General features: G+C 38.3%; 2 protein-coding genes across 3 annotated transcripts in view; both read right to left on the reverse strand.

The window, feature by feature from the left end:
• Positions 1-5,570: 5,570 nt before the first annotated feature.
• Positions 5,571-17,321, reverse strand: LOC307140173 (uncharacterized protein). 2 transcript variants are annotated; one of them, XM_079839454.1, is made up of 4 exons: positions 16,516-17,314; positions 14,891-14,950; positions 10,859-10,961; positions 5,571-6,168 (listed from the first exon to the last, which is right to left on the reverse strand). In XM_079839454.1, exons 1-4 carry the CDS (start codon positions 16,726-16,728, stop codon positions 5,810-5,812), a joined length of 735 nt encoding a protein of 244 aa, XP_079695580.1. In that variant the 5' UTR covers positions 16,729-17,314; the 3' UTR covers positions 5,571-5,809. The 2 variants fall into 2 exon arrangements, with proteins under 2 accessions (XP_079695580.1, XP_079695581.1); XM_079839455.1 differs by lacking the exon at positions 14,891-14,950 and having other exon boundaries at positions 16,516-17,321.
• A 552-nt stretch (positions 17,322-17,873) lies between these two features.
• rnf20 (ring finger protein 20, E3 ubiquitin protein ligase) overlaps positions 17,874-20,670 on the reverse strand; it is a gene marked incomplete at its 5' end in the record, with an annotated part of 30,190 nt that continues 27,393 nt past the window's right edge. The window contains 3 exons of the mRNA XM_079839244.1: positions 17,874-18,622; positions 18,708-18,812; positions 18,925-19,065. Coding sequence (XP_079695370.1) covers positions 18,446-18,622; positions 18,708-18,812; positions 18,925-19,065 — 423 coding nt within the window. The 3' untranslated portion in view covers positions 17,874-18,445. The remainder of the gene's footprint in view (positions 18,623-18,707; positions 18,813-18,924; positions 19,066-20,670) is intronic.

A 20,670-nucleotide genomic window follows, 5' to 3' on the forward strand; every position in this document is an offset into this window, starting at 1 on the left:
TCTATCATCTGTCTGTCTATCTATCATCTCTGTCTATCTATCTATCATCTGTCTGTCTATCATCTATCTGTCTGTCTGTCTGTCCGTCTGTCTCTCATCAATCGATCATCTGTCTGTCGATATATATATATATATCCATCTATCTATCATCTGTCTGTCTGTCTCTATATGTCTGTCTGTCTATCATCTCTCTGTCTGTCTGTCTGTCTCTATCTGTCTATCTATCCATCTATCTATCATCTGTCTGTCTATCTATCATCTCTGTCTATCTATCTATCATCTGTCTGTCTATCATCTATCTGTCTGTCCGTCTGTCTCTCATCAATCGATCATCTGTCTGTCTGTCTCTATATGTCTGTATGTCTATCATCTCTCTGTCTGTCTCTATCTATCTATCTATCATCTCTCTGTCTATCTATCTATCATCTGTCTGTCTAACATCTCTCCGTCTGTCTATCATCTATTTATCTGTCTGTTCATGTCTCTCTATATGTCCGTCTGTCTCTCATAAATCGATCATCTGTCTGTCTATCTATCCATCTGTCTATCTGTCTGTCTAACATCTGTCTGTCCATCTCTCTGTCTATCATCTATTGATCTGTTTATCTCTCTCTATCTGTCCGTCTGTCTCTCATCAATCGATCATCTGTCTGTCTGTCTATCTATCTATCATCTGTCTGTCTCTGTCTGTCTCTATCTATCTATCAATCATCTCTGTCTATCTATCTATCATCTGTCTGTCTATCATCTATCTGTCTGTCCGTCTGTCTCTCATCAATCGATCATCTGTCTGTCGATATATATATCCATCTATCTATCATCTGTCTGTCTGTCTATCATCTATCTGTCTCTGTCTGTCTGTCTGTCTGTCTCTATCGATCATCTCTCTCTCTGTCTATCTATCTATCATCTGTCCGTCTGTCTATCATCTCTCTGTCTGTCTCTATCTGTCTATCATCTCTCTGTCTATCTATCTATCATCTGTCTATCATCTGTCCGTCTGTCTATCATCTATTTATCTGTCTGTTCATCTGTCTCTCTATCTGTCCGTCTGTCTCTCATCAATCGATCATCTGTCTGTCTGTCTATCTATCCATCTATCTATCATCTGTCTGTCTGTCTGTCTCTGTCTGTCTCTATCTATCATCTCTCTGTCTATCTATCATCTATGTCTATCTATCATCTGTCTGTCTATCATCTATCTGTCTGTTCATCTGTCTCTCTATCTGTCTGTCCGTCTGTCTCTCATCAATTGATCATCTGTCTGTCGATATATATCCATCTATCTATCATCTGTGTCTGTATATCATCTGTCTGTCTCTGTCTGTCTGTCTGTCTCTATCTATCTATCATCTCTGTCTATCTATCTATCATATGTCTGTCTATCATCTGTCCGTCTGTCTATCATCTCGCTGTCTGTCTCTCTGTCTATCATCTATCTATCTGTCTGTTCATCTGTCTCTCTATATGTCTGTCCGTCTGTCTCATCATTCGATCATTTGTCTGTCGATATATATCCATCTATCTATCATCTGTCTGTCTGTCCATCTGTCTCTATCTATCTGTCTATCGTCTGTCTGTCTCTATATGTCTGTCTGTCTATCTATCTATCATCCGTCTGTCTGTCTGTCTATCATCTATCTGTCTGTTAGTCTGTCTCTGTCTGTCTGTCTGTCTGTCTGTCTGTCTGTCTCTCATCAATCGATCATCTGTCTGTCTATCTATCTATCATCTGTCTATCATCTGTCCGTCTGTCTATCATCTATTTATCTGTCTGTTCATCTGTCTCTCTATCTGTCCGTCTGTCTCTCATCAATCGATCATCTGTCTGTCTGTCTATCTATCCATCTATCTATCATCTGTCTGTCTGTCTCTGTCTGTCTCTATCTATCATCTCTCTGTCTATCTATCATCTATGTCTATCTATCATCTGTCTGTCTATCATCTATCTGTCTGTTCATCTGTCTCTCTATCTGTCTGTCCGTCTGTCTCTCATCAATTGATCATCTGTCTGTCGATATATATCCATCTATCTATCATCTGTATGTCTGTATATCATCTGTCTGTCTCTGTCTGTCTGTCTGTCTCTATCTATCATCTCTGTCTATCTATCTATCATCTGTCTGTCTATCATCTGTCCGTCTGTCTATCATCTCTCTGTCTGTCTCTCTGTCTATCATCTATCTATCTGTCTGTTCATCTGTCTCTCTATCTGTCTGTCCGTCTGTCTCATCATTCGATCATTTGTCTGTCGATATATATCCATCTATCTATCATCTGTCTGTCTGTCCATCTGTCTCTATCTGTCTGTCTATCATCTGTCTGTCTGTCTCTATATGTCTGTCTGTCTATCTATCTATCATCCGTCTGTCTGTCTATCATCTATCTGTCTGTTAGTCTGTCTATATCTGTCTGTCTGTCTGTCTGTCTGTCTGTCTGTCTGTCTCTCATCAATCGATCATCTGTCTGTCTATCTATCTATCTATCTATCATCTGTCTGTCTGTCTATCTATCATCTGTCTGTCTGTCTGTCTATCTATCTATCATCTGTCTGTCTGTCTGTCTCTATCTATCATCTGTCTGTCTATCATCTATCTGTCCGTCTGTTTATCATCTGTCTATCATCTGTCTGTCTATCATCTATCTGTCTGTGTGTGTGTCTGTCTAGCTATCTGTCTGTCTATCATCTATCCATCCATCTATCTGTCTGACTATAATCTGTATGTGCCTGTCGATCATCTATCTATCTAGCCATCTAATCATCTGTCTGTTTATCTATCTGTCTATCATCTATCATCTGTCTGCCTATCATCTATCTGTCTGTGTGTCTGTCTATCTATTCATCCATCTATCAGTCTGTCTATAATCTGTATGTGTGTCTGTCTATCATCTATGTATCCAGCCATATAATCATCTTTCTGTCTGTTTATAATTTTGCCAACATCTATCTGTATGTCTGTCTATCTATCATCTATCTATGTATATCTATATATCTATATTGTCATGGCTCACCACTTTGTCCCAAATTTCTTAAGAAAATCAAAATTTTCAATGCAACATTGCAAAGAATGTATGAATTTCACCCTCTTCCATGCATAATATTGTAAAAAGATTCAGGGAATCCAGCAGTGATGGGAACTTTCGAATCACTGCTTCATGAAGCTTCGAACCCTTTACCAATCTTTTGTTTCGAATCAGTGGTTCAGAAAAAAAAATGGTTCGCCGCTGGGGGGCGAACTCTGTCAACCCATAAAACCCCCAGCGAACCATTGAAAAAGTGTAGGACTCTGGTTTTTACCTGATCTCTGAATTGATTCTCAGTTTGATACATTTGTAGACGTTTTAATTAGACGTTAGAATAATTTAAAGGAATGATAGTAGTTAATAGTAATGGCCTGTTTAGCTGATCCATCCATGGAACAAACAAAACAGTCCCTGAAAATGTAACAAGGACACATATTATACAGACACCATATTTAATCTTATTAGAAGATTAGTAATTTACACTCTCAAGATCAAATAATGTGTTTAAGACATATTTAAATTAGTCCATGGGAGTACAGCTGGTTCAATATTAATATTACTATAAAGCGACGAGAATATTTTCCGTGCGCCAAAAAAAAAACTAAATAACGACTTATGTTATTATATTATATTATATTATATTATATTATATTATATTCTCGCTGATTCGTTTCCGCTCCGAAGCTTCATGAAGCAGTATATTTTGAAATCGGTTATCACTAAGTCGTTATTTCGAGGTTTTTTGGCGCACGAAAAATATTCTCGTCGCTTTATAATATTATTATTATATCCCTGTACTCACATGGACTGATTTAAATATGTGTTTAGTACATTAATGGATCTTGGGAGTGTAAATTACATTGATGCCTATGCAGGCCTGATTTCAACAAAAATATCTTCATTTGTGTTCCGAAGATGAACGGAGGTCTCACGGCCACGGGTGAGGAACGCCATGAGGGTGAGCAATAAATGACATTATTTTCATTTTTGGGTGAACTAACCCTTTAACTGATTTTTGATGTTGTTGCATTTACACTTCTGACCAACAGGGGTCACCAGCGTGTGGCGCTTTTGACAGTCTCATCTATCTATCTATCTATCTATCTATCTATCTATCTATCTATCTATCTATCTATCTATCTATCTATCTATCTATCTATCTATCTATCTATCTATCTATCTATCTATCTATCTATCTATCTATCTATCTATCTATCTATCTATCTATCTATCTATCTATCTATCATCTATCGCAGCTGCCCTTAATGTAAGAGTGGCGCCATCTACTGGATACATTTTATATCATTATTAGGATACCATGATAAAACTCAAACCAGAAAGGAGATATAAAGTGAAGAATAATTATATATTTTGAGACCCTTATTGTCTCTCTATATTAGAAGTGTATTTCCCGTTTTATCTTGTTAGCAAACTCGTAATTGTGAATATTAACATTTGCACATTTTATTACTCAAATTGAGAAGGGGGACTGTGTACAGTGGGGGTCTTCCCTAAGGGTCAGCCACGGTCCTGGAACAAGATGGCACTCCCACCACCACCGACCCCTCACTCCCCGGAATTCGCAATAATGCAATGACCAGTACAGGGAGGGAGCCCAGTTTACTTGAAACCCTATTCATTGTCAATACTGTGGATAATCCTTTTTTTATACCTTAAACAGGCAACGTGTACTGGGAGTTACATATTTTTCAAAATGCGGTAAATAACAGCATGAGCAAAAAACTTAATTTTCTTTTTCAACATTAAGATGTTCACAATTAATATTAGCATTTCTTTTGCTTTTTTTTTCTTTCTAAAAAATAAGATGAATATATATCTTGAGACAAATGTGACCAGCATACTCAAGACAGACCAGGCTATGATAAATGACAAGGATTTGATAAAAAAAAAAAAAAAAAAAAAAAAACATTCTTATGCCGTAAACAAGACAATGGAGTATGTAACTTGTGTGTTACATTGCCTTTTAGGGTTAAGACATTTCAAGTTCGTTATGTTTAACATGCTAAAATAATATAATAGAGCTGAAAATATGTGCCTTATGGTTGACAAACGGTAACGTATGATGTTGCTATAGTTAATGTGATTGTTTACACCTGTGAACTTGAGGAGAACTGACTTTTCATCTGTCAAAATAATGACAAAACGGCTCAGAAAGGTTAGTTCGAAAGTAGTATATCTAGTAGTATCTATATAATTCATGAAATTAATACATTGTAAGCATGGTGTATGTATTCAAATACTTGTTGAGGCTGCTGTATCAGTGCATATAGTGGGAATAAGTCTCCCATAGCCTTTATAGGCAAATTAGCATGATTTATTCAGATATGATAGTTATATGCAAATATATATCTAATACAGTTTATCCATACTGTGACAAATGAGGTCCAGTCACACAGCGTCTAACCATTGCCATCCTCGCATATCTGTGTTTCCTTAATCAGTTGATTTTGTATTGTTACTGTTGTGCAGTTGAGCTGAATTGAACATAAATGCATTCATGCAATGACAACCATAAAGCAACAGGCAACATTCAAGGATAGCTTTAATGAAATTCACAGAGTCTGATGGAGTTTTGTTTTCTTGTTTTACATGGGAGTAGCCTCACTGGTCCAGTGAATTATGAAATATATTCAAAGCAGGAGAGAACTGGCAAGATCAGACATATGCTTCAAGTTACCTAAAACACTCTGAATGTCATCCCTGAGTCCTCATCCTTCTGTTATCATGAGTCCGTATCCGTATACTGGTTTTGAGCTGCTCGTCATCACTCTCTTTTCTTCTTTTCCATCCCTTTGACTCGACCCTCCAGACTGCTGATTCGGTTCTCCAGACTGCCTCCGCCTCCTCCTCCGCCGCTCGTAGCGACTCCGAACACAGCGCAGGTGAGCACTAGTAGGGTCAGTCTCATTGTGGTGACCTCAGAGGAGGCCATGGGGTCACTGACGATCCGCACAAACAGCCACAGCACCACAACCGCTTTAATCAGCCAAAACACTCGCCTCACAAGCGCCACAGAGACCCGCAGCAGGAAGAACAGCAGCCAGTAACCGATCAGAGCCAGCAAAGCACACTTGGTCACAGCAGACACGCCCTCGGGGGTGAAATGAGGGATAGATATTGTCTCTTTGAATAATACACACACACACAGAGAGAAAGAAAAAAGAACAGATATTAATTCGATTAGAAAATGTGAAATGTTTCCATTACAGCTTTTTACACTGCTAAAGACTTGGATTCCCATGCATGGACAAAGTTTCAAAATAATTTGGACGTTTGATGGAGTATTTCTGTGCCAAAAATACTCCCTCCGGTTTCGGAAAGTTTTTTCAGAGTATGGGTCTATCTGACGTCAGCAAGGGTGGGATGTCCTTGTACGGGCCGTACAGGCTCTTCTCCTGGAAGGGCGCGTGCGCGACTAGAGCGAGAGAGCAAACGCTCGCCCATTAACGCGCTCTGCTCGGCTTTAGGGAAGTCATCTCCTGCGCGCTGCGGTCACAGGACTTCACAAAATCAACAATGTCACCTAAGAAGTGTGTTTTTGGTTGTCAGGGCAAGACAACCCTGCACAGCTTCCCAAAGAACCCAGGGTTAATGGGACAGTGGATGGAGTTTGTTTTTCCGGAGCAGCAACAGAGTTGTGCAAGTGTTTTTGTATGTTCCCTGAATTTCGCAGACAATGGTTTATAAACAAGGTACAGTTCAACGCTGGATTTGTAGCTCGTCTAATGCTGAAAGATGGAGCAATCCCAGCGATTAAGGTTCACGGTCGTGCGTTGGAAGCAGGCGGTGAGTAAAACTGCTTCAAATGTCTTTGTGTTGTTAGCTATCGACTCGTTCATTCAAATGCGCTACTATTCCATTGTTTTTCTATGTAAACACGCACTAGTCTGACGTGCAAAACCGTTCCGCTTGCTACTGCTAACATTAAATCGCATACAATAGTCCATAAACCAAATTATATCCTCATAAAGCACGAGTAAACACACAAATGTTGTAAAACTCGCGCATGACAAGCTGCTAATCAAGTATATAAGTTAGTTACAGTTACAGTACATACCACTGAGACGTCCTGCTGTAGTCGTCGTTGCTGCGTCTCCTGTTCAATTTCAGCCTCTTGATCTAATTCTGGATCATATATGTATGGCTAAATCTGATTGATCTCAATGGTTTATTTAGGATAACGTTTAAGGATGTCACAGCTTTCAGACGCTCTCAACGCAATAGCTGCGCGCTCGTCATTCTTTAGCTCCGCCCACATGATACGCCCCCAGCCGCTCGCTTTTTTTCGGAAAGACTCGGTGCAGCGTATCTTTTATAAATATGATAAAACTAAAGACTTTTAGTAAATATGAAGGATGCAATACTACTCTATAGGTACTCAAGATTGACATGAAATTGATTAAACTGAGTGTTTCACCCACCCCCCACCCCTTTGATAATTTTAATAATTATAATAATTTTCACTCAATGTTATTATTGCATACCATTTAATGTACAATAACACTGAGGTGCAAATAGTATCTGCCACTATTTATAAGTATAAATTGCATCTAACTACTATTTGCACTTATTGCAAAGAAATTGCTGCTATTTTTACATGGTGTAAATAGAATCTATTACTCCTTGCACTTAGTGTAAATAGCCGCCGTCTTATTTTTAATCGAAGGAGATTTAGGAATGTAATCCAAGCATTAATGTAAAGAAAGCCCCTTATACTTGGGAGTGCTCGCGAACGAGGTGTTTGTGGGTGTTTCTCCCTCATCTGCTTCAAGGTCTTGATCAATTGTGGCATTTCTATGTTGTTTAGAATCCAGTATTCATGTCATTCTTTTGTCTTTTATGAGTTTAACCCTCTGGGGTACTTCATTATGGGTCACACTCAGGACCTTCGGGTCAAAAATGACCCGGAGGGCGGGATTAAGATAAAAAAGATTTGAGTAAAATCAATGAAATATATTTTTGTTCAATAATATTTTTTCTTTTCTTTTTTGGTGTTTTGAGATCATTTTATGATTTATAATTAATATTTATGCAATAATTATGACCCATTTTCCCCATTGAATATAAAAAAAAAAATATATATATATATATATATATATATATAATTTTTTTTTTTTTTTTTTTATTATTAAAGCTGTATTTCATTTTAGAGTCAAGCCTAGGCCTCGTGAAAGCAATTTTTTAAATGAGATCGGTGCCATCCGATGGACACATTGAGCATTTTTATCACGTAATAGCACATTTTTACCACTATAGTGGATCTTGCGTTTTATAAAAAAATGTTAAAAATCGTAGCTTCATCAGAATGGTCCGAAAATCTCTAAAACATCAAGAGTGCAAAACAGACAAAAAAACTCACACACACACTTATACACACAAAAACACACGCACACACAAATGAACGCGTGCCATTCCAAAAGCTAATTGTGTTTTTGTGTGTGTGTGTGAGTTTTTTTGCGCTTGTTTCGCATTCTTGATGATCCTTTTTTTCTGCATCCTGGCTGATTTGTAGATTGAACGCACAAAAAAACTCAGTATTTTCATATTTTTGCCAATTTCCCATTAATTTCCTATGGGGGTCATTTTTGACCCGAAGGTCCTGAGTGTGACTATTTTTTTTATGACCACTTAGACTTTTCAAATCCTGTCCCCAATTTGTTTTGGGTGTTCATATACCAAGTACCAATAAAGTCACCAAGTTTCGGACCATTCCGATGAAGCTAAATTTTTTTTTTTTTTAAATATAAAACGCTTCGGGTCATTTTTGTCCCGAAGTACCCCAGAGGATTAATAAAGAACTGTCTCGTCTTCTGTCCAAACATACCGTGCTATCTTTAAAGAATGATCATGTGAATTTTACGTACGCCAGATGCGCAATTTGAAGGGTAATGGAAACACAGCTAGTCATTTCCCTCTGGTTTTAGGGATAAGTTATGGGTAGGGTTAGGTTTAGGGGTAATGATAGGGTTAGGACAATTTTTTGACAGGAACTTTGCTCCAGGATCAACAAAATATGTTGATCCAGGAACATGTCTTACTTGGCAAAATCACGGTGACCGTCAAGTACGTTCTGTGTAAACAGCCTGTTACATGCCAAAATAACTATTACAATAACTTTATTACACCGTGTGTACTTTTTGCTGTCTACACTGGACGCGACAAAGCGACCGTTGCAAATCCATTTGTCCTCTCTATGAGAAGTATCGCAAGTGCTTGGGGTACGTCATAAATAGAACAAGACATTGGTCTACTGTCGTGGATTTGTCATGTCACAAATGGGTTCTATTGTCTTTTGTCGGGTCACGTCGCACAGTTCACGTCCGGTGTAGACACTATGTTAGCGTCCGCATCAACGCACAATATAACTGCAGTGTGGGCTAATAATAAACAGAATGTTTTGTCGTCTGCCACTTTAAATGCTTGGATTCGGATTGGATCTCAATGTTTTTATCATTCATCAGCTGGAAAAATATCACCCTGAAAGTGATTCTAACAATATCGTTTCTCTGTGTCGTTATCGCTATAGTTGTGGTGTGGATTTTACTATTCTCAAATAATTTTTAGTCCTTGGTGTAAGAGTCCTTTAAAGTAAAAGTCGGCATTAAATTTAAAGGGTTAGTTCACCCAAAAATGAAAATTCTGTCATTAATAACTTACCCTCATGTCGTTCGACACCCGTAAGACCTCCGTTCATCTTCGGAACACAAATGAAGATATTTTAGTTGAAATCCGATGGCTCAGAAAGGCCTCCATTGGCACAATAACGACTTATATAGTGATGACCGATTTCAAAACACTGCATCATGAAGCTTCGAAGCGTTATGAATCAGTGAGTCGATTCAGCAGTTTGACACGCAATCCGAATCATGATTCGATTCGCTGATTCATAACGCTTCGAAGCTTCATGAGGCCGTGTTTTGAAATCGGTCATCACTATATAAGTCGTTATTTAGGGTTTTTTTGCGCACAAAAACTATTCTCGTCGCTTTATAAAGTTATTGTAGAACCACTGTAGTGAGATGGACTTTGTAACGACGTCTTTAGTACCTTTTAAGGGTCTTGAGAGTGTACAGTGCATTGTGCCAATGGAGGCCTTTCTGAGCCATCGGATTTCGACTAAAATATCTTCATTTGTGTTCCGAAGTTGAACGGAGGTCTTACGGGTGTCCAACGACATGAGGGTAAGTAATTAATGACAGAATTTTCATTTTTGGGTGAACTAACCCTTTAAGTTGCACTAGTCTTTTCGTCCCTATTGCGATGCACATCTGAGGGAAATGTCTTCTCTAAAAAGAACAAAAATAGGGCGGCCTCACACCAGTAAACACATCATCAGAGAAGAGATGTCACCGCAAGAGGGAGGTGAAGTTATTTTGATTAAAGATTATGAGGAACCATGAATGATGTGCACGGATGAAACATTAAAAACAAATACTGCAATATTCCATAAAAACACAAGTCAAGTCAATTTAGATTCCATGGTGGCTTTAAGGGTTTAGGCACCACTAATGGACTGATGAGTTGGACAACTGTATATTCTGTATACAGGCCCATATGTTTCTGAGATGAAATACAACCTTCTTTCTCCTAATATCCGTAACACACAGTCATTTATATCAGCATTACGACAGCCTCAGGAGAAGCAGTAACACTTTCTCTGCCAGTACTCAACAAGTAACAGCTCAAGCTTGCCAGATAATGGGAACACTTCATGTGGCTTAAATTGTACTGATCATGACACACTGAATTACATTTATCTTTGAGAATATTCAAGTTACATCTATACCCTAGCTGAGAGATGACCTTTACTCACCGTTCACTCCTGTTGCTCTGAGTATCTCAGACACATACACAGCAATGACATTCAGCCCACTGGCGGCTCCTTCGGCAACAAACTTCAGCAACATTTCCACAAACTGAATAAAACATAAGGGAAAAGAAAGAGGTTAGATTCCAGGACGTGTCTTGGTAGTGTGGATTGAGGGCGGTCTAAACCTGAACTGGGGACAGAACTGCCCATAGCTGATCATTAACTAACACTCTGACACAATGCACACGTGATTCAATTAAAGGAACTTTTCGGGTACAATGCAAATTCTACAGATAACATATATCACATTCTTTTGACTTTAATTAATGCACTAACAATGTTTGTCTACATGGCAAAACGTTGCATCGTTCATTTATTTTTGGTAAGCAGTTGATCACAGGCCTGTTCTTATAGAGTCACTGACAGCTAAGAAAAAAACTGCTTTTATTCTGAGAAATAATCAAATAGCATGCCAAACTAATATGGGTTTCTTTTCAAGAATCGTGTCCTTTTAAATTTCAAGATAACTCAATTTTATTTAATTAAAAGTAATAAAAATTTGCTCGCCATAAAAAGACTTGCGTCCCACTTTATATTAGGTGTCTTTAACTAATACTGTATGTACCTACATTTAAATTAATCATTTAATACAATGCACTTATTGTGTACATACATGTTATGATATTTTACTTATAGTATGTATATTATATGTAATTACAGCTGAAATACATTTCTGTACATTGTTGACCTTCCCTTAAACCTTAACCCAACCCATAGCACCAAACCTGTCCCTAAACTGTATCCCACTGCAATGTTTTGCAATACAATATGAACTCAATAAGAGGGTAGTACATAGTTTAAAGGGATAGTTCACCCAAAAAGTAAAAATTACCCCATGATTTTCTCACCCTCAAGCCACCCTAGGTGTATATGACCTTCTTCTTTCAGACGAATACAATGAGTTATATTAAAAAACTGCATCCATCCATTATAAACATACTCCACAAGGCTCCTGGGGGTTAATAAAGGCCTTCTGAAGTGAAGCGATGGGTTTGTGTAAGAAAAATATCCATATTTAACAGGCTATAACGTAAAATATCTAGCTTCCGCCAGTTAAGTTGAATACATATTTTACTTTATAGCCTGTTAAATATGGATATTTTCCTTACACAAATGCATCGTTTCGTTTCAGAAGGCCTTTATTAACCCCCTAGAGCCGTGTGGAGCACTTTTATAATGGATGGATAAACTTTTTGAGCTTCAAATTTCATCCTCCGTTCACTGCCACTATAAAGCTTGGATTAGCCAGGACATTTTTTAATATAACTCCGATTTTATTCGTCTGAAAGAAGAATGTCATATACACCTAGGATCGCTTGAGGGTGAGTAAATCATGGGCTAATTTTCATTTTTGGGTGAACTATCCCTTTAAAGAATCCTATTATAAAGTGAACGAGAGGTGTTTCAAGCAAAGACTATAACTTTGTTTTAAGTCATTGTATGTAGTTCCGGACAAAAAACAATGAGTGTCATGTCATTATTTGGCTCAGTGTTTATTATATGTATTATGCTGGTAATACATATAAAAAGCGATTGCTTTTGCATTTACAAATTAGTATATGAAATCCATAATTTAGCTTATTGTTGGGCACATGCATCTCATGGTAATATTAGTCAGATTTAATGTTTAATTATGAGGGCATTTTTGTTATATGATAAACAAATGTGATACTGTTGGTTGTCACGTGATGTTCAATGTTCAAATCTAGGTCCTCAGGCCTCATTTATAAAATGTAGCGTAGAAAGCATCCTACATTTGATCTTACGAACATTTCTCAAATGTGCGTACGTGTGATTCAGAGAACCAACGTATGTGCAAAAAGAACGTGTTTACACCTATATGAAATGTATAAATCACAAATGATCTTGAAATTGTGTGCGGCTGAATAGTTTCAGATCTCCACTTTGTAAACACCACCTAATCAATCTCATTAACATATAGAGCAAAAGTCAATGTCCAAATCCTTTATTTGAGAATGACGAGACGATTTCCAGATACCCTCAGTACTCCGACTCTCTGCCACAAGGAAAGGAAAGTGTGTACGTCTGTGCTTAGACCCTGACGTGGCGCTAAGCACTTTTCCATGTCAAAGGCCATTTTTATACATATGAACTTTGCCGTGGATTTTAGCGTATGCATTCTAAGTTCAAATCTGCGCATACACACGTTTTATAAATGAGGCTCAGGGTCCGTGATAAAGTTCAAATGTTTACATCTGAACAGATTTGAAAACACTAGGCATCATACACTTGCTGACTTCGAAAAAGGTTTGAAAACTGGTCATCAAACGATACTCTAAATGCCTGAGGATCACACACTACCAGACTTTGAAGTCTGAACATGCAAATTCATGCAGAAATACACTGCCCGGCCAAAAACATAAGGTCGCTGTTTGGATTTAAATAGGCAAATGAGTCAATGATTGGATCATTATTGCAGTGATTATGATGTTTCTATCATGTTATATGTTTTGCAAAAGTTCTTCAAACCCTCATTTATGGAGGTGTAGCTTTTCATTTCTTAAACAACCATGTTGTAAGCAAGACCTTAACCAAAAATGTATGCACCTCTTGATGGAAATAACATCACAACATTTATATCCATCAAGAGGTGCATCGATTATTGGTCCAGATCTTGTATTGCCAATGCAAGAGTTCAGCATTCTGTAAAGTCTCCTCCAGGACATCCCAAAGACTTTCAATGGATTTAAGGTCTTCATAATTCATGTGTGAAAAGGATTCTTTCCCAACCACTCTTCCACAATCTGAGTCTGATGAATCTTGACATTGTCATCCTAGAATATGGCCATGATGTGTCTTCCTACATGGTTGTTTAAGAAATGAAAAGCTACACACTCCATCAATTAGGATTAGAAGAATTGTTGCCAAACATATAACATGATAGAAACTGCAATAATAATAATAATCACTGCAATAATGATCCAATCATTGAGTCTTAAGCATTTGCCTATTTAAATCCAAACAGCAACCTTTTTTTTGGCAAGGCAGTGAATGTATCTTGAAAGAAAGCAAACTAGCAAGTTTGGTATGTAGCTTGAAAGGCTAAGGAGTTGGGCTATAATCTTTAATAGTATTTGTGTAAGAACAGATCTGTGTGTGCGTGTGTTTGTGTTTTTCTATCCCGGTGGGGACTTCAACCTGAATGCACACACTGTCTCATGGGACTCGTGTCAAATTGAGGTCCCCATGACAAAACAAGCTTATAAAACATACAGAATTGTTTTTTTGTTGTTTTTTTTATGTAAAAATGCAGAAAGTTTTGTGTGATGGGCAGGTTTAGGGGCAGGGTTAGTGTAAGGGGAGAGAATATACAGTTTGTACAGTATAAAAACCATTACGTCTATGGAGAGTCCCCACAAAGATAGTGAACCGTGTGTGCATGTGTGTGTGTTGGGCAGGTTTAGGGGTAGGGTAAGTGTAAGGGAGAGAATATAATATACAGTTTGAACAGTATAAAAACCATTACGCCTATATGGAGAGTCCCAACAAAGATAGTGAACCAGACACCACGTGCGTGTGTGTGTGTGTGTGTGTGTGTGTGTGTGTGTGTGTGTGTGGCTGCCAGACTGACAGCTGGGTGCCCCGCTTAACTCAATCACTCACATGCATGCGCAGCTATTACTTGTGATCGAATACACTCCTCTCTGGCATAAGGTCACATCATTTGGTGAAGGACGAACACAAACAGACATACACACAGAGAGCGTGTGTGTGCATGACTTCATGAAGGGAGTCAATGTGAAAATAATCACTGAACAAAGTAGCATTATTTGGCATTCTGGGCGTGAGCCACCAAGCACTTGCGCACCTGTTCTGGCATTTTTTCTCAGTAGCAGTTGTCGCTTTCACACAGACAGTAACACAAGGATGTGCAGTGTGCGTGTCAAAGCAAGTGCACAAATCAATCCGTGTGACTGCTTTGACATGAGCTCTGACACTTTTACTTGTTCTTACCATAGCAACAGAATAGATGTTCTCTGGGCCAAACACTGAGTCAAGGTACAACACAGCATTCTGGGTCAAAGAGAGGTGGGTGAGGGGGACATAAGCAGAGGAAATTAGGGCAAAGTATGAGTGAAGGAGAGGAGGGGGTTAAAGAAGGATTAACAAGTAGAGGGGCAACATGAGAGAGGGATAAAAGTAGGAAGAGAACCATGAATACCACAAACTAAAAGTGTAAGGATTCATTAGGGAACAAGAGAAGTGAATTCAGTAACCCAGCTAACAAAAAAATGTTCTAAGAACGTTTTGCTAATGTTAGAACATTCAAAACGTTCCAAAAACCATTTTCTTGGTTATGCAAATGCTAAGGAAACATTCCATTTTGCAAACATTACGGAATACTTTTGAATGTGTTTTGAACGTTCTGAATTTACTTTTACAAAACGGTAGATGAATGTCCAACTAAAATGTTTCAGAAAAAAAAAAACTTCCATGAATGATGTATGAATAATTTTTTTGTGATAACGTTCTGAGAACATTATTAAAGATCAGATAACTTGAACGAATATTCTATTAATATTGTTACTGGAAGAATGTTTGTTCTAACTTTGAGAGAACCTTGCCAGAACGTTAACCAACTGCAAAAAAAAAATGCTTTTCTTACTTGGTATTTTTGTCTCGTTTCCAGTCCAAATATTAAACAATTCTTAAATCATATGCATTTACTAAAGTAGTAAAATGCCATAAGATATTATGTCTTGTGTTCTGGGAAAGTAATCAAAATTAAGTGAGTTTTTGCTTAAAACAAGCTAAATGATTCACCAATGGGGTAAGAAAAATAATCTGGTCTGTTTGAATTAAGATTATTATTCTTAGCCCATTGGCAGATAATTTTGCTTTTTTTTTAAGCAACAACTCACTTAATTTTGATTACTTTCCCAGAAAACAAGACATAATATCTTATGGCATTTTACTCATCTAGTAAATGCATCTGATATAAGATTTTTTGGTTACACTTTTATTTTAAGGTGTCATTGTTACAATGTAATTATATATTTAAGTACTGAGTAATATTGATTAACTACATGTACTTAAGATACTATAGGATTAGTGTTTGGTTGAGGGTTAGATAATTTACTGTACTATGGTAAATCCATTGTTACAGTAACAATGACACTGTAAAATAAAGTGTTACCGAATTTTTTTATATTTGGACTGGAAACCAGACAAAATACTAAGCAAGAAAAGTTTTTTTTTTCAGTGAAATAACATTCCCTGTTAGATGGGACGTTTAATAACCCATTTGTTTGTTTGGGTTCTCTTTAGTATAGTTATTGTTTCACCTAAATGTTTTGTCTCTCTCATGCATCTCAGATGTTTCTCGTTAGGCAAAAAGCTGAGTAATCATGTGTCTGCTAAAGTTTCAAAAAGTGTGCTCAGACACCAAGATTTCAGTATGAACTCAATACGTCACATTTGTGTCTATTTTCAGGAGAAACATTTTGAGCCAAAGTTCAGTGAAACACAGTAAGTGCATCCACTATGCAATATTTTGAACAGTCAAATAGCCTATGAGTAATATTTTCCCGTGGAAAGTATAGAATTATATCATTTCACAAAACAAAAACCAGTCTTACCTCAACACAAATCTCAATCACATGGGTGCCAACAATGGACTCCACGTATCTTCTCAACCCGTCCAGAGGCTCCAGAATAACAGACCCAAAATCAAAAGAGCCCGAAGTGAACTCTTCAGCAAACCCATGACATAAGGCAGAACGAACCAGAACCAAAAACCCAAAGTACAGCAGCTTTTCCGAACTTCTCGAGGCAACGTTGTGAACAGACATCCTTAAAAGCCGGATCAACACGCGACTTCACTGTTGAGAAAATACACTAAATAATAGCTAAATGTGCACAATAGCTCGTCAGTTGTTGTTTTTTTACTTGGGGAAAAAATGATCTACTGGTAGATCCTTCTGACAAAACTATATTTCATGGCTGAGCAGATTCAGTCGCTTCAAGAAGTCCGGCACGCGGCGCGCTGGCCAAGGACACTTAAAAATAGCGTCCAGATGACTGTATATGGTCTTGAACAACAAAGCGTTAAGACAAAGATAAAATAAGACACAATTATATTTTGAAACGGACTAAAAACTAAGCGCGCAAAAGTCTATTTTCTGACGAGAACGATGCGTTTTATTGAGCGAATATCCGAAATTAATCCAGTTTTGAATGTTAAAGATGTTTGAAGAGCTCGTGCACGGTGCAGTAAACTTTGAATACTATTGTTGGACTACAGACATGTTAATACGGTTATGCCTCCGCCTCCTGCATTCCTGTGCCAAGCACGAGAAACACTGTGGCACTTCAAGCGAACGACGCGACGCGTGAAGATCTGCGCGCTGAGACATGTGCTTTTAACACAAAGGCTGTGTTCAATAAATACAGGGACAGGGTTATGGAGGACAACATATGAAAAGAGAATATAAATGTGCATAAATTATACAAGGTTACAAATTGACAATGATAGGCACTGTCCTACATTCCTGCTATACAGGTTCATGTTCTATCATACACCGATCAGGCATAACATTATGCCCTTGACGGGTGAAGTGAGTAACACTGAATATCTCTTCATCACGGCACCTCACCTGATGGTGGGTGGGATATATTAGGCAGCAAGTGAACATTTTGTCCTCAAAGTTGATGTGTTAGAAGCAGGAAAAATTGACAAGTGTAAGGATTTGAGCGAGCTTGACAAGGGCCAAATTGTGATGGCTAGATGACTGGGTCAGAGCATGTCCAAAACTGCAGCTCTTGTTGGGGTGTTCCCGGTCTGCAGTGGTCAGTCTCTATCAAAAGTGGTGACAGGGTCATGGGCGGCCAAGGCTCATTGATGCATGTGGGGAGCGAAGGGTGGCCCCCCTTCTGTTATTAATTTACTGTTATTACTATAGTAAGTAAATGTAGTAACATGTAACTACATCACCTTAAAATAAAGTATTACCACAACTTTAATAAGGAAAGCATAAAGACATTGTCAATACATTTCAATATTTTAATGGATTTCAATGAAGCAGTTGCACAACCATCACTATAAGCAGCCAAAACAGACAGTACAAAAATTACAATACCAGCCGATCAGCAAACTGAACGCACATGAACTACTGCCCAGTCGACTAGGCAGCTTGTTTTCAATGACTCACTTATGTTGATGGGTTCACATTGGCTCTGGGTAGTAAATGTAAAGTCGAGGTGGAATGGGAGATCTGGCCGAGGCAGTATTAACTCGAAGGAAGTCAACGAACTTTCAGGACACACCTGAAGGTAAGCAGCAGCTTTTAGGAGTAAAAAAAAAAAGTGTGCTAAAACAGACCTGTGGAATGTGACCAGGTTAGTTCTGCTAAACTGATGCAACTGAACATGTTGGTTGTTTTCTGAAAAGCAATTTCAAATGGAATGTAAAACTGTTGATGTTCGCCCAACATTACAGGACAAGCTCCACCCGCAGAACAATGTTGAGTAACTGGACCGAACTAATGCAGACACAGCGAATCGTAAGTCTCATCCAATGTAGATGCGATGGAAATCATTGGCACCAAATGCAGCGTTGCACTTCGGGCACTTTCTCTGACGGGTGTCGTAACGCGTCTTCACGCACTCGAAACAGAAAACGTGGAAGCACTTTGTCAAAACGGCATCCTTTACACGTGAATTGCAGCATGGGCACGTCAACCGGGCCTGTAAAACAGAAAAAAAGATCCTTAAAGGACACGGACACAAAACTAGTTCTGGGCCCCCATCCAAATGGACAACATAGAATGACCTTGTATTCGTTTATTTCTTCATTCAGGATCTCATCTCCATTTCGAATGTTCTCTGCAGGTTTCTTGGCCTTCTCGATCTTCCTGCGCAGTTTGGAAATGTCCTCCTAATGAGATAAAAGAAGCATCATGGTTTAAAAGAGAATCTTCTATCCACAGATGACCAACAGTATGTAGATCAACACCATTAACCCTCAGGGTTCATCATGGAGTACTCACCTGTGCACGTCGAGCATTGAAAGACTCTTTCTCTCGAGAAATGCTGTTCTCGATCACCTCCTCTCTGACCGCACTCAACCTCTGCTGCACCCCCTCCAGCTGAGTGCGCACCTCCTCTGAGAGCAGCACTGACTCCTGCGCCTGAAAAAGAGAATTGATGGACGTTCATTATTGATGTTCTGAAATGAGGAGGCGTTGTAAATTCATGTTAACAGGATAGTTCACCCATTTGAGGGTGAGTAAATCATGACAGAATTTTCACTTTTAGGTGAACTAACCCTTTAAGATAGACTTAATATTGAAAGATTTTTAGGTTAAATAAAATAACTACTTACACTATCAAGAAAACAACCACCAATTCGGTAACACTTTATTTTACAGTGTCCTTGTTTCATACTGTACGTTACATGTACTTACCATAGTAATAACAGAAATTTTTGTATAATTACATGTAACTAATCCTAACCCTATAGTAAATACATGTAGTTACTTAATATTACTCAGTTATTAAATATACAAGTAGAGTGTAACAAAGACACTTTAAAATAAAGTGTAACCTACAATTCTAGTTTGTAGTTTTACAATAATTACAATGTAAGTACCGTATTACTCCGAATATTAGACAATGTTTTTTTCTTAGAAATACATCTGAAAAAACAAGTGTGTCTTAAGCTGCTTTCATACCAAAGCGAATAGAGCGTCAAAAACACGTCTACCGCGTCTAGTTGGACGCTTTAACTTTTTGAATCCATTCGCACGTCCACAGCAAATTGGAGCGTTTGAAGCGAAATAGACGCGCGTTCAAGGCGCTCCAGGAGAAATATGTCATGAAACTCCACTCGGCCTCTTTTGATTTTCATTAAAAATATATATGAAACATTAATAGCCACACAAATGTGGTCCAGGCAACTCCTACATTATCTTCACTGCATGTTTATTTAAATATCCTTAAAAAAAAAAAATAAAGTATGAAACTTTTCTTTGCCCTCAGTCAAAACGATTTGGCAGACAACAAATTATAGATTCATGACATCAAAGATCGCCCGTCAGATCAACACAAGACGAACCACTACAGGACATCAGAGCCAGCGGCAAACATCAGAAGGACTAGCCGAGGTAAGGCTGCTCTCACCGGGGTTAATGAGCGCAGAGCGCCTGGTGATCGCCTGGATCTCACAACTCCACAAACACAAGATACATTTTTTTTAAATAGGCGCTCTCTTTATAAATAAACCACAGATTTGAGCTTTAAACAACTACATTCTAACCTGAAAAAGTATTAACCTCATTTTGTGACACAATAGTAGTATTTTTAAATTATGCAGGGTTTCTCATCACGTCACTTTACCACGTGACAGCAGCAAGCAGGCTCCTGATTGGTTAACGCGGCGCGAATTGACGCCAAAGTTCCAATTTTTCAACTCGGGCGTCAGACGCGAATTCGTTTCAAACGAGTGAATGCACAAAAAGCACCACTCGCGTGTAACGTGCGTATCACGCAAGACGCTCAATTCGCACAAACTGGATGTGCGAATGAGGCGGAATCACGTCCTTCGTGCCGCAGGACCTCCAGACGTGCGTCAACGCGCCTTTCCATTGACTTAACATTGAAATCATTCGCTCCTGACACTCTATTCGCGCTTGGTGTGAACGCACACTTATATTCAGGGTCTAGACTTACATGTCAATAATACACATGTAACAATAGGTGGCACCAAATATGCATAAAACGAGTGTGCTGAGAAA

Source organism: Gobio gobio (genome assembly GCF_949357685.1).
Source record: "Gobio gobio genome assembly, chromosome: 16".
Lineage (NCBI taxonomy): Eukaryota > Metazoa > Chordata > Actinopteri > Cypriniformes > Gobionidae > Gobio > Gobio gobio.